The sequence below is a fragment of the Microcebus murinus genome, chromosome 4 (assembly GCF_040939455.1).
Source record: "Microcebus murinus isolate Inina chromosome 4, M.murinus_Inina_mat1.0, whole genome shotgun sequence".
Lineage (NCBI taxonomy): Eukaryota > Metazoa > Chordata > Mammalia > Primates > Cheirogaleidae > Microcebus > Microcebus murinus.
In genome coordinates this window covers 56,160,056-56,175,760 of record NC_134107.1, presented here as the reverse complement: position 1 = coordinate 56,175,760, position 15,705 = coordinate 56,160,056, and the positions used below count along the sequence as shown (strand labels likewise).

The 15,705-nt window shown below is 33.0% G+C and overlaps 1 protein-coding gene across 1 annotated transcript; it reads left to right on the top strand.

Annotated features, from left to right (window-relative positions):
• The first annotated feature begins 11,263 nt into the window (after positions 1-11,263).
• On the top strand, positions 11,264-12,214 carry LOC105883407 (olfactory receptor 52A5-like). Its single transcript, XM_076001292.1, has one exon. The coding sequence runs from the start codon at positions 11,264-11,266 to the stop codon at positions 12,212-12,214; it is 951 nt and encodes a 316-aa protein (XP_075857407.1).
• Positions 12,215-15,705: the final 3,491 nt, after the last annotated feature.

Genomic DNA, 15,705 nt, shown 5'->3' with positions numbered 1-15,705 from the left:
TGTTTCATTCCACTAGATATAACTTATTCATTCCCATATCAAACTTTGTGTATAATTTCTGATCATATTTTCATAAGTGATCATGCTTCATCTCAACCAACAGTAATTAAATCCATTTACTAAGAGCCAGTTTATATGCAACATTCTATAAACATAATCTCATGACTATTTTATATCATAAGAATTCCTCCAACCATTCAATCTCTACCAAATGCATTGCTTTGTTTCTATATTAGACATTTACCACATGTGATTTCAAATTAGCTTCCAATTATTTCGTACATGAGTATCCCTTAACTAATTTGACTTTAACTGACTTTAAAATTGGCAATGCACCCTTCTCATATCCCAGTAAAGGTGGCCCAGCTGTGTTTAGACACAGAAGTACATAGTTAAATTTTGTTTAAACAAATAAAGTAATAGTTTAGAGATTTCTACTGCAGCCTATGCTTGCTAATGCCTAGCAAAACATAAAACTTACCACATCATCCAGGATCCCTTTTAAATGTTAATGTACAAATAGGTTTAAGGGTCATACTAAATACTGGGGTTTATTTAGAACTGATGAGTAAATGTTACTAAACTTGCAAGTATAGGAAGAGAGCTATATCATCCTATAGAGAATATTTATTCTAGCATTTGTCAAATGACTCAATTTGCAGTTATCTTTGTCCTGGATTTTCATTTATCCGTATGGTAGATTACCATCCTAGCCAGAAAGATATTCTGTAGAGTGTTCCTGCAGATCCAAAAGACATTTAAATATTGCAATTAAGTATGGCTCACCTTCCACTCCCCCCCTAAATCTTTTCAAGATACACATTTTTCCAGTATTTCCCCAGAGATGAAAAAAACACCTTAATCTCTCACTTATGTATTATGATTCCCCATCATACTTAAACATTAGTTTCTGCAACACTATTCTTGGCTCCTTATTTAGGTTTCTGTATTCTTACCTTTTCCAAACTCTCCTTTCTCTTCCCTCTCTGAGGACTAAGAGGTTCTATGACTTTTCATTCTGAATATAAGGAAAACTTCAATTAAGTATCTGGTAAAGATAATATCCCACTCTGTTACTTTAGTGGAAATAATCAAACAGTGATTTTTTCATACTGTGTTATCTTCTCACCATGAAACCTCAGCCTTCTGAAAGGGTTGACAAGTGAAGTCAGCAGTGCAGTTCTACTCTCAGTCTCACCTTCCTTGGTGTAGGCAAGGAGTGGATGGATCCTTATGAGATGCTACAAACCTCTGATAGAGGGATCTGCCTTTCCTGAGTTATTTATTGCAACAAATAATGATTTGTAGGGGAGAGGTGCACAGAAGGAAGTTACCAGAATATTCTCAGGAGATAGAGTTTTCAATATGCTTCACATGATATAACACAAAACAAATTACTTGGAACTAAGGTGACTCAAAACTTGCTTTCCTCTATACTCCAGAGTCCTTATAATTAATCATATATTCAAGAATGAAGCCAGTTTTATCTCTGCTGTCCATCACAAACATGTGATGAGCTTTTCTTTAGAAGCAATTGGTCTTGATACCTATTAATAGTTTGGATCATTTTTTAGGTGAGTCATTTTGAAATATCATTCTCTACCTTCTTTTTGAGAAACTGGGAGTTGGAAACTATTTCTTTTCTAACTATTGCTACAAATTTCCTTTATTATTATATTGTTTCACAGGACTGTAGTGCTGCCAATTTTTTTGAGAGGTATAGGCCATTTTTTTTTAAATTTTAGCTTGAGTTAGTATGGCCTCCTTCAAAGTCTTGGTGTTCTCTTCTCTTCCCATAAAGTTGTCGTTTATTCATTTTCGTGCTCTTATGCCTCCTGTCTGATTATTTTTTTAAAAAAGCAAGCAAACAAAAAGTCTCTGGTCCCAGTATTAAAACAACAACAACAAATAACAACAATGAAAAAGCAGAGGCGGTATTGGCTCGCTCCTTACCTTAATTCTTTAAAGGACCCCAAACTCATTATGCCAAGAGGATAGTTAGGCCTGGCAACTGAGTCATGTATTAATAGCACTGCCATCCTTGTTTCAAACAGATAGCTGTGACTTCACAACCCTGTGTCATAATATTGTTCATAGGACAGATTCTCACAACCACAAAGGCCTTTTGCCTCTCCTAATGGCATTACTAATAGATTGTTTGCAAGGAAATTCTTTGTTGGCTCCTAAATCTTTCAGGATATATAACCCGCTATAAACAAGTGCATGCCAATTGTAACCTTAAGACAGAAACTTTTCAAAAGAAGATAGATTAATGGCCAATGAACATATGAAAAAATGCTCAACATCTCTAAGGGAAATGCAAATGAAAACAACGAGATATCACTTAGCTCCAATGAGAATGGCATTTATCAAAAAGTCCCAAAACAATAAATGTTGGCATGGATGCGAAGAGATAGGAACACTCATACACTGCTGGTGGGACTACAAACTAGTACAACCTTTATGGAAAGCAAATTTTATTTTGTCAGGTTTAAATTACATAAAGTGGTTAAACCAGGAAAGAGCTCAAGGTAAATACTAAAAAAAAATTCAGTTTACAATATAAATTATATGGAAACTAGAATGTATCCTTTGAATTAAAAAGTCCAGATGACTTAAAGCTGTCACTGTTATCAACCAGACTGTGTGTTGGAGATACAGCTACTATTTAAAAACTTTAATGCCCATAACTCTTCTCTTCATTATTCTGTTTTATATCTAAAGAATGATTTAGAATACAACTGAAAAATACAGCTCTCTCAATATGTAGATAGATAGATGATATAGATACAGACATAGATTTTTGTTTTGTTTTGTTTTTGTTTTTGTTTTTGCTTTTTGTTTCTTTGAGCTCCAGGTCCAAGATTAAAATTTACATTAAGGTATGTGAAATAGAATGTAGATATGAATTCTACTTAAACTTTCATGAAGAGAGAAATCAGAGTGGTGAAATGCCTGAGCCAAGGTCATGGTTCAGGACAGAACTGAAGCTATAGCTTAGAGACAGCCTAATACCTAGTATGTTCTAATTCCAATGCACTATGCAGGCTTAAGATACCCTGCCAGATTTATTTTCTTGGTTCTTCAATAGACATAGGTTAATGTGATATACTAACCATTTCAAAAAGCTTGCATTACTTTCTCTAAACCCTACATTCATTAATATATGTCTTATATTCAAAGTGGCATCACTGATTTTGCAGATAGTATGTCTTAATTTATTATTTTTATTCATTCTCAATTAATGCACACAAGATTCACTATTTTATTTATTTATGTTTTTATGTATCTATGTATTGTATATTTATTTATGCATACTTCTCCATCGTATTTTCACTGTTAAGTTCATTTTTGTGGTTCTGCTGTGGTCTGGCAACAACTCCCTAGAAGCACTCCAACTACATATTTTCCTCTTCTTTAATCAACATCACTGTCTTTTAAACCACATTTATCCAACAAAAATCTATTATATTAGGTTATTAAGTATTAAATGTCCCATTTCCTTAAATACTAAGTTTGATAGTTGATATCTCTGACATTTCACTTTTACACTTCTTGTTTTATTTTTGTTGTAAAGGTACATCCTCATATTTTCAAACTCACAGTTTGGCTTGTGATTATCTTTCAAAGTTTTTTTACATCAATTTTTGTGAAATCATAGATACATAAAAAATGTGTGTTATTTTCAAATATGAGTTCCGTCTTGGAACCAATGCAGCGCAGACAGCTTGAAATATCATTGAAGTATACTGGGAAGTATGATGCTAATGAATGCACAGTGTATCAATGGTTTGAGAAGCTCCAGTAAGGTGATTTTAATTTTGAAAGTGAGCCATGCAAGTGACCTGACACCTGGATGAATAATGATGAGCTGAAAACTGTAGTGGAAAGCTGAAAGCTGTGTGAATCCATCTCAACCTACGTGTGAATTAGCAACAAGGTTTGATGTTACTTTTTCAATAACATTGGACCATTTGAAACAAATTAGCAAGGTAAATAAGCTGGATAGATGGGTATCTTATGAATTAAACAAGCATGGGAAGAGAAATCATATTGAAGTGTGCCTTTCTTTGCTTTCATGACAGAAAAGTGAACCATTTCTACATCGTATTGTTACATGAGATGAAAACTGGATTATTTTTGACAATTGCAAGCATTTGCCATAAGCATTAGGTAAAGATGAAGTGCTGAAACATAGTCCAAAACCTAATATTCATCAAAAAAGTTAATGGTGTCTGTTTGGTGGTCCAGCACTGGTATTGTCCACTGAAGCTTCATGAAACCTGGTCATTTGATTATAGTGGATGTTTACTGCAAACAATTGGATGAAATGATGAGGATGTTTGCAATCAAGCATCGGAGATTGGTCACTAGAGACAGGCCAATCCTCTTGCAAGACAACACTGCTGGAACTACAGAAGCTGGACTTGGAAACCCTCTGTCATCCACTGTATTTACCAGACCTTATGCCAACTGACTACCACTTCTAGGCTTTGGACCACTTCTTGCAAGGAAAACTATTCAATTCTCAACAAGCTGTGGAACAGGCCTTTCATGATTTCATTGTCACTCATATTCCAAGCTTCTTTGCTGCTGGCATAAACAAGCCACCATTAAGATGGCAAAACTATGTCAATAGTTTAAGTGTATACTTTGATTAATACTAGATGCTAAAAACATACTAATATTCATCATGGAATTTAAGATTTATTGAAAAATAACAATATGAAATATATAATTAGGAATTTTACTTGTGCATAATTTGGAAAAAGAGAATGAAAAATAAGCATGTAGTCCATTAGCATAGAGTTCTCTGAAAAGAAAAAGCTTATACTTTGACATATTATATTCTCCTTAAAACTTTGGTGAATATTACAGATGTAGTAAATATTTTGAATAATAAATCAAATTTTAGTGTAGAGAATTAAATATTAAGTCTTTGTTTTACTTTCAAATTTCTGGATCTTCAAGTCACAATTTGTCTAGTCATAGTTCTCATGTCTGTAAGCCCTTAAGATACTTAAGATACTAGATGACTTGACATGTACCATGATTTACATTCCTAATATAAGGTTTTTACTTGTCTTGCTTGTTCTTTTCAATATTTCTTTCTTGGAGCCTATAATTTTGCTGATCAAATTATCAAATGACAACTTCTCTGTGAATTGTTTCCCCATTCCTCCTAGCAAAAAGTAGTGTCTTCTTGGTGTGCCTATGCACATATGGTTGAATATTTCCCATAATTCCCACCCTAGTCTGCTTTGAAGGGTTATTTGTGTCCATGTTTCAGTGTCTCCACAAGGGTATAAAATCCTTGACATAACAAATATTTATATTTTGTGTTAATATTTGATTCCTTCTTTGGTATAGTACCATAAACAGAATAAACTTAAAAATGTTCATTAACTTATTTAATTCTTGCATGCATTGGCAACTCATTTCTTTTTTTACTCTGTTATCTATAAACTGCCTTTTTCCTTTATCCAGTAATATTATTCAGTTTGAGTAGGGAAGGAAATGAAGGTGAATGGAAGGAAAGAATCAATATACAAGCACAAGCTATAGGAAACAAATGGAAGAAAACAGCATGGTAGGCTGGAGGGAACAGAGACAAAAACATAATATGTGGAAGATGAGTGGTCACTGCCTCATGAGTTAGAATAATGCTATATAAGTGCTTTCTTTGCACAGTACTGCTTTAACTGAAATACATGTATATGGTAACCATGTAAAATGAGAAAATGGTTCACATATACACGACATTAAGTTAGTACAGCACTGTGCAAAGCAAGGAGTAGTACCTCCACATCTATTTCTTTTTCTGTTTAAGTACTTACTGGAGAAAGATAAAAGGCAACTTCTTTATGAAAATATTCATATTAGATTCAATACAGGAATAATAATTTTCACTGATTAAGTGGCCTTGAGATTCCCAAAAGACCACAGTAGTATTCCAAAGACCATGTTTCTGGAGTACCAGAAAGAGGATGTGATTGTTCACTGGAAATGACCAGTCGGACACAGAGGCATACAATGGTGTGCAAGAGCTTACAAATGACTTTGACATCTGATGTTAAGTCAATAAGAATAAAGTATTTAGCATAGTGCTTAGAACACATTATAAAACCAATACAGTTTATTATTTTTATCTGGGATATCATCCTTTAATATGAATGATGATCAATCATTCCTTAAGACAATTATTGGGCATAAAATATATACCTTATAAGGTTTTGAAAGAATTAAATGACATGATATATATATATATATATATATACACATACACATATATATCTTCTAAAACTATGCCTAGCATAAAATGAAAATAAAATAATATTGCTTACTGTTGTTATTTTAGTGGTTGTATAATCAATCTGCATCCCCCAAACACTGCACCTGCAGGAAAGAGAATAAAGGCTTCTTTATTTCTTCCTTTCTACACAAAACATCAAACATTATAGGACATAATGACTTTAGATAATCTTGGAGCATGAAACTATTTTAATTTTTCCATGTGGAGATAGAACAAAGATTTTTCTAGAAATATATCTCAAAATTTTAAGAATACATATTAATTAACACCATTGAAATAGACCAAAAATCCATAATTGTTCCCTAAATAAATGTAAAAGTAGCAGTTATTCTCTTGGTCATTGTATGATGGCACTGTGGATCACACTTTTATTACCATGGGGTAATTATTGGTGTTACTGGCAAAAATAAAATGTATTTATCAGTAAATAAAAGCAGCAAGTAGAATTCTGAGAACATAAGAAAACAATAATTAATAATTACCTAATAAATGGATTTTACATGTTCACTAGTACAAGTATGCATGCAAACTCACAGAAGTGAGTACATATGCTCATAGCATTGTCCACAGTGAAAAACTAAAAAAGTATAAATGAACAGGATGAATGCATTGTATACATTCTAAAAATACAATTTAGTGCAGCTATTACACCACAAATTATAAGTAAGTTTTTGTATGGAAATAAACTTAAAAATATTTTGAATAGAAACTCATTTGCTGAATGATACATATCATATAATATCTATTATATGAATATAAACATATATTTATATATGAAACCATACACACATCATGTTTTCATATAAATTAAGAAAGAATATTTATAATTCTACTAATATTATCTTAATATTTAAAGAAAAGGTTTTAATTAAAAATAAATTTAATATTTAAAATAAATTATATCTATCAATTCTCTCCTTTTCAAGATAGGATATATAGCATTAACATTAATTTATATTACCCTGCTTTTCCTACAGATATTTCTATTATTTTCTTTATAGAATATATAATCTTGTATCTAAATTATTATATTATATATATTCTTATCTAATAACTAGTTAATTAAAAATTATCCTGGCTTTATATGTGATTGCTTTTATTGTGTCTTGAAATTATTTTTTAACACTTTATTCTGATTGGGGACTGATTAAAATTTTTGGCCTGTAGAAAAGATGATTTCATCCATTGTTCTTACCTAAGGAGGATTATATCATAGCCCTTGACTAAGTGCTTATACTGTTTGTGTTCTCTATTTGTCTCTGGAAATGAATTTCTTTATCTATATGGAATAGCACATTAGCATGAGGAAGTACATATTAGACTTACATAAGAAAATAAGGAAATTAAACTTGTGAGTGTGTGTGTTTCCATAGGTGCTTCTGAGAATTAGAGAGAAAGATTTAGATAAGATCCAAAGGGAGTATGGGGAATTGAACATGTAATTGTATATAAGGGATTAGCTCTAATTAAGTGTCAGCTCTAAGTAGGCATCCTGAAAAGGAGATTGATATTTTATATGGGATTCAACATGGGACATGAGGAGTGTTAAAAGGTAGTATTGATTTCCTCTTGATCAAGGTGGTATTTTCCCTTTCTTTTTTTCCCTCATCAAGAGTAAATTTCTTCAAATCTTCAAATAAGGTAGGTATGCATCCTTGTTCTGGTCAAAAAAGCAGTAATATTAATAAAACAGATGAAGCTTAAACAGCAAGACACTAGGAATCTTAGCATTACTGCTAGATTTGTTTCTTACTTTTCCTAATCCTAGCCTCCATTCCTCTTGCAAGTATATACCTGTAATAGGGCAAGTGGATTTGCATTTGCATTAATTTGGGCAATTTTGATATTTAATGAACTCAGGAAAAATTAAACTTGAATTGATTCATTAATTTCCAGTGAGTTGTATTTATTAAATAGTCAACCTCTCATTGAAATTGAACCAAAAGGAGGGATATCAACTTCTGTTTAAGGACATTAGCAATTGGTCCATGAAGATGATGCTTGGGCTGAGAATTCAATATTAAACATTGGGGCAGAAAACAATCTTAAAGAAGCAGGTATTGAGCATAGAAAAGTATAAAAGACATGTTGTAGAATTTAAAATTATTTTATAGAATTCCAAAGTATAACTTCTAATGACTGGTATGAAGTTTGTAAAGAGGTTGAAGTGATGAAAACAAAGATAGCTCATTTTCACTTGGAACAATGTGATATCTCCAAAAAGAAATTTGCACAAACTGAAGGAAGAGCAAATTCTGTGAGCATTTACAACCTGGAAAAATGGCAATCATCAAACGTGGGTAAAAAGTAAACACCTTTGTGAAGGTATGGAGAGTTGAAAATAAGAACTAATGATGAAGATGTAAAACACTAGCCAGATGATCAGCAAACTCAGTCACACAGATATGTGGTGTTTTCTAAAAACACAGCAAAATCAGTTAGAAAATATGGTAAATATTTGACTAAATATATTTTTCAAATAATAATTTTATGTGCCTGTGAGTGTGTGAGCATGTGTGTGGTGTTTGTGATGGGATGGTAATAGCGGTGTTGAGAAAAGGAGGTGAGGCTGCGTGGGAGGAAATGTAAGAACTGAGAAAAAAATAATTGGATCAGTCTCGAGAGTCAATATAGGGTTCCTATCTGTGGAGATTCAAAGAAGATCTGAGAGCTAAATTGATGGCAATGATGCTTCTCAGTGATTACAGATTTATTGCAGTTGTGGGATATCCAGTAAATAAACTAAGAAAATGGTTAGAATATCAGAGAAGCAAGGTTTTCAAATAATGAATTTTTGATAAAGATGATCTGGGAGGGTAACATCCAATTTTACAAATATTAGGGCTGTCCAGAAAGTATTCAACTTTGTAGTATGTGGTTGTTATATTAGCAATGGCTGGATACTTTCCATATAGCCCTCATATGTGCAATTTGTGTCATTTCAAAGGAGTATACATTGTGTTTACCTTGAAATTCAACAAATGTAGGGATAATTTGTGTTGAGAGCATAATATACCTACCTCTGGCCTGGGGCCTCTTTGAGTAAATTAAATTGACTTAGAAAAATGACTAAAACTAGTTATTATAAATGTGAAAAAATAAAACTAGCATTTCATATTTATATAAAAAGCAACAGCACTATTAACTCGAAGACATAAGTCTGAACTCATGAAAGAGACAAATTATAGAGACAATTATTCTCATGTGAAATTTAAATGTAAACTAAAAGAGTGAAAGAGTTTAATCTTGTTTTGTGCTGCAAGTTTTGCATCTTTATTTTTGTTGACGTAACTCTGCACAGTTCCTCCATCTATAAAACATACTCAATAAATGCATTCTGATATTAACTAAATTCTGTATTAGTGGTGTATCTCTTTTCAAGAAAAAAAACTTCTCAGGGATTACAATGATATCTTTGAAATGAGTATTGCAAGCAAAGGTATAAATTGGAATGCATACTAATATTACATGGTAAAATGAATGAAACTGAGGAAAAAGAAACAGCTGTTTTCTCATATCCACAGGTGGATTATATAATAAATAATAATTAAGAGAGATAAAACTAGTGCATTACTACTATCTAAAACTGCCACACTTTTAAATTTAAATGATTTAAATTTATTTCATTGTTTTCACACATTTTTATATCAACCCACCAAGGAAAACTTGATTGTTCATTTCCAAGTTGAGTTAGATGAAAATTTCAAAACAATTTATTCCACTCTATTTAAATAAAGAATAATGGGATTTCTTGTGACATGTGAATCATATCAATAAGAAATATATAAATTGTGTTATTTTTAGTGAAAAAAAGCATATTCGAAATAGAATCTCACTGAACAATATAATTATCTATTCAATATTGTGTAATGTAGTTAATGTATTTAAGTATTTTCATTCCTGTGTTGATAAATTCTGATGTGTTTTATAAGAAAATATTGAATAAAAACAGGTTTTTTTCCTGTACATATATTAAACAAAAGATATTTATTGATCAGATTTGGATAGTATAAAATTTTTCTAGTAAAATAAACTGCATAACAACTTTTACCTTTTGGCCATTACTTTAACAAGTTAAACTTTTCTTAGCACAAAATTTTCAATTCTAAATTTTCATAGAAAGGTTTGATTCATGTGTCATTTTTATCTCTTACCTCTAAGATCTCTAATTTCATCCAAGTTTCCATGGAAAAATTCTTTAATATATATACCTTTCCAATAAAGACAGTGTTTAAAGAATATATCATATCACATCTTTATGCCTCATGTGTATATTTTTAAAAGGACACTTGTAATATGGTATTGTCTCCTTGAGAGTAGGATGCTACTCTATAATTTATTTTTTACCCAATGCTTCATATACTTCCTGAATTAGTGAAAATCCCTTTTATTTTCTCTCCCTAACTTGTTCACTGACTGAATAAATGCTTCTCATTAGTACACAAATGAGAGGATACAGGTAATATATCAGTTAAGTACCCCCAACCTATTATCGAATACAATCAAGCTGGTGATGAACAGGATAGTTTTTAACTGATGCATAAATCATGTGTCCTTACATTATTTGAAATGTGTCTTCTCTCCAGAATGAGTGTGGATATGCCTGGAGGTATCTATCTGTGTGTTTATGTGTGTGTGACAAAGACAAAGACAGAGAGACATAGACACAAATAGAGATACAGAGAGACACAGAGAGAGAGGCAGACAATGAGAGTCAGAGTGAGAGGACGGAACTAAAATCTGAGATAAAACAAACAAGTAATCTACATAGGCATTCCTGGACCTACTTAGTTAACTCAAAAGTAATTGGGTATGTCTGAAAATTCCCATGTGAAACTACATTAAATCTCTGATTATATTAATCTAGGTGAGAAAGGAAAAAAAGAGAGATACCAAACAAATACTGCTAGCCTGAATCAGAAGCTACCAGCCAAGGAGCCCTAAGCCAATATGCTCAAGCAAAATGGTACAGTCTTCAGGCCCTCGGTGCTGACGCTGATTGGGATCCCTGGCTTGGAATCTGTGCAAGTCTGGATTGGGATTCCTTTCTGTACCATGTACATCATTGCTCTGTTTGGGAATTCCCTGCTCCTGGTTGTCATCAAAACTGAGCACAGCCTCCATGAGCCCATGTACATCTTCCTGGCAATGCTTGGAGCAACAGACATTGTTCTCAGTACCTGCATCCTACCCAAAATGCTAGGAATATTCTGGTTTCATCTGTCAAAGATCTACTTTGATGCTTGTCTCTTGCAGATGTGGCTCATCCACACATTCCAGGCTGTTGAGTCAGGTATTTTGCTGGCCATGGCCCTGGACCGCTACGTGGCAATCTGTGAACCTCTGAGACATGCAACCATCTTTACACACCAACTTCTCACTCAGATTGGTGTTGGAGTGACACTCAGAGCAGGCCTCCTGGTAGCTCCATGTCTCATCCTCATCAAATGCCGGCTGAAATTCTACCGGACCACTGTGGTCTCCCATTCATATTGTGAGCATATGGCCATCGTGAAGTTGGCAGCAGAAGATGTTAGAATCAACAAGATCTATGGTTTGTTTGTGGCTTTCAGCATACTTGGCCTTGATATCATCTTCATCACTCTCTCCTACATTCGAATATTTATAACTGTCTTCAATCTTCCTCAAAAGGAAGCTAGGCTCAAGGCCTTTAACACCTGCATTGCCCACATTTTGGTCTTCCTCGAGTTTTATCTCCTGGCTTTCTTCTCTTTCTTTACACACAGGTTTGGGTTCCATGTACCATCCTACATTCATATTCTTCTGTCAAACCTTTACCTGCTTGTCCCACCTTTGCTCAATCCTATAGTCTATGGAGTGAAGACCAAACAAATTCGAGATGGAGTGTCCAAGATATTCTACCGTAAGTATCCACTTTGATTTGTCATCTATCTTAGTTAAATAAGAAAAAGTCACTCTGAAACAACCTTGTTATTGATGAATATGTGCATTCTCAGGTTCACTAAGTGAAAAATATAAATTTCTATTTTTGCATTCAAGACAATAAGACTTTGACTCCTAAATGGTTTCCTTTGTTTTGGTTACAGAATTAATTGAAGCACATAGAGCTAATCAATGAAATGAATTGATGTCATAAGGGCAAAAAGTGTACAGATTAGTTTATAGTTTTATCAGCTCTCAGTAATGGATATGTCTTATAAGCAACAATGAATGTTAATATGTTAGACTCTTTTTTTTTCTATATTTCAAAATATTAATGGTGTACAAATATTTTATGTTACATGAATCACTTTTGTAATACTTGAGTCACAGCTATAGGTATGCCCCTCACCCAAATAGTGTTCATTGTACATATTAGATGTGAATTTACCCATCCTCTCCTCTCTGCACCCTCCTGTTTGCTTTCTGATGAATGTTATTTCCATATGTGCACATAAGTGTTCATTGATTAGTTCCAATTAATCATGAGTACATTTGGTATTTTTTTTCCCATTCTTGTAATACTTCACTTAGAAGAATGGTCTCCAGTTCCATCCTGTGTAATACAAAATTTGCTTTATGTGGCTGAGTAGTACTGAATGGTGTACATATGCCACATATTAATAATCCACTCATGTATTGATGGGCACTTGGGTTGTTTTTACATCTTTTCAATTGTGAATTGTGCTGCTGTAAACATTAGAGTGCAGGTGTGTTTTTTTAAAGAAAGTCTTTTTTTTCTCTGGATAATTATCCTGTAGTGGGATTGCTGGATCAAATGGTAGTTCTACCTATAGATACTTGAAGTATTTCCATTTTCTTTCCATAGAGATTATACTAGTTTGCAGTTCCACCAATAGTGTATAAGTCTTCCTATTTCCCTATGCATACCAGCATTTGTTGTTTTGGGACTTTTTGATAAAAGCCATTCTCACTGGAGTTAAGTGATATCTCAGTGTGGTTGTGATTTGTATTTCCCTGATGATTAGAGAAGTTGAGCATTTTTTTCATATGTTTTTTGGCCATGAGTCTATCTTCTTTTGAAAACTATGCATACTTTTCCATCAATATTTTCACTGTTCATTTTCGTGGTTCTGCTCTGGTCTGTTGCAGCAAATTCTTAGAAGCATTCCAACTATCTATGTTCCTCTTATTCAATCAACATCGCTGCCATGTAAACCATATTTAGTCAACAAAAATCTAGTCTATTAGGTTATTAAGTATGAAATGCCCGATTTCCTTAACTACTAAATTTGACATTTGCTATCACTGACATTTCACTTTGATATTTCTTGTTTTATTGCTGTTGTGAAGGTACAGTCTCATTCTTTCAAATGCACAATCTGGCTTGTAACCATCTTTCAAAGTTTTTATGGAGCAATTTTTGTGAAACCATGGATAAGTCAAACATTTTTGTTATGTTGAAATATGAATTCCATCATGGAACCAATGCTGCACATACACATTGAAATATCAACAAAGTGTTTGGGAAGGAATTGGCTAATGAACACACAGTACAACAATGGTTTGAGGAGTTTCATTGTGGTGATATTAAGTTTGAAAATGAGCCATGTGGGCTACCTGAGACCAAGATGGATAATAATGAGCTGAAAGTTGTAGGGGAATCAAATCTATCTAAACTTATGTGTGAATTGGCCTCAAGGTTTGACGTTACTAGTCCAACAATATTGAACTATTTGAAACATATCAGCAAGGTAAAGAAGTTGGATAGATGGGTACCACATGAAATAAACGAGTGTCAGAATAGAAATCATCTAGAAACTTGCCTTTCTTTGCTGTCATGACTTAAAGGCAAACCATTAACACGCCATATTGTTACATGTGATAAAAAATGAATTATTTTTGATAATTGCAAATGTTTGACAGAGTGATTGGATAAAGATGAAATGCCAAAACACAATCCAAAACTGAATATTCATCAAAAGAAGCTAATGTTGTCTATTTGGTGGTCCAACACTGTTATTAAATCCACTACAGCTTCATGAAACCTGGTAAAATGATTACAGTAGATGTCTACTGCCACCAACTGGATGAAATGAAGAGCTTGCTTGCAATTAAGCATTAAGATTTGTCAATAGAGACATGTCAATATTCAAGGAAGACAACACTTGATTACATGTCACAAAAACAGTGCTGCTCCAACTACTGAGGCTATACTTAGAAACTGTCTGCATCCACCATATTCACCAGATGTTGCAACAACTGACTGCCACTTCCTCCAGGCTTTGGACCACTTCTTGCAAGAAAAACTATTCAACTCTCAACAAGCAGTGGAAAACAGCTTTCATGATTGCATTGCCACTTGCATTCCAGGCTTCTTCACTGCTGGTATTAAAAAGCCACCATTAAGATTGCAAAAGTATGTCAATAGTTTAGGTACATATTTGATTAATTCTAGATGCTGAAAACATACTCATAGCCATCATAAAACTTAAGATTTATTTAAAAATAACACTGTAAAATATGTAATTAGGAATTTTATTAGGACATAATTAGGAATATAATTAGGACAAAGAGAATGAAAAATAAGCATATAGTCAATTAGAAAAGAGTGCTTGAGCTTATACTTTGATTATATTATATTCCCCTTAAAACTTTGGTAAATATTACAAACATAGTAAAAATTTTGAATAATATATCAACCTTTACTATACAGAACTATTATACATAAAGTCATTGTTTTACTTTCAAATCTCTGACTCTCAAGTCCCAACTTTCTTGTCCAGTCATAATTCTCATGTCTGTAAGCCTTCAATATACTAGATGACTTGATATGTACCATGATTTACATTCGTAATCTGAGCTTTTTACTTGTCTTGCTTGTTCTTTTCAAATATTTCTCTCTTATCACCTATAGCTTTGCTTATAAAGGTACCTAATGATAATATTTCCATAAATCTTTGCTCCATTCTCCTAGTAAAAAGAAGTGTCTTCTTGTTGTGGCTATCCTCATGTGGTTGAGGAAGGACCTCACATAATTCCCACCTCAGTCTGCTTTGAGGGTTTGATATTTGTGTTCATGTTTGAGGATCCTTACAAGGGTATGATATCCTTGGAATAGAGAATATTTATGCTTTGTATTAGTATTTGATTCATTCTTTAGCATAGTATTAACATCATACACAGAGTAACCTAAAAGAAATGTTCATTAACTTATTTAATTCTTGCATGCATTTGGAACTCATTTCTTTTGTTACTGTTATCTATAAGCTGCCTTTTTCCTTTCTCCAGTAATATTATTCAATTTTGATAGAAAAGTAAAAGAAGGAGAATGGAAGGAAATAATAATATACAAATGCAAGGTAGAAGAAACAAACAAGCTAGAAGGAAAAATACAGGGTAGGCTGGACAGAACAGAGGTAGAAATATAGTATGTGGAAGATGAGTGGACACTGTCTCCCAAGTTAGAT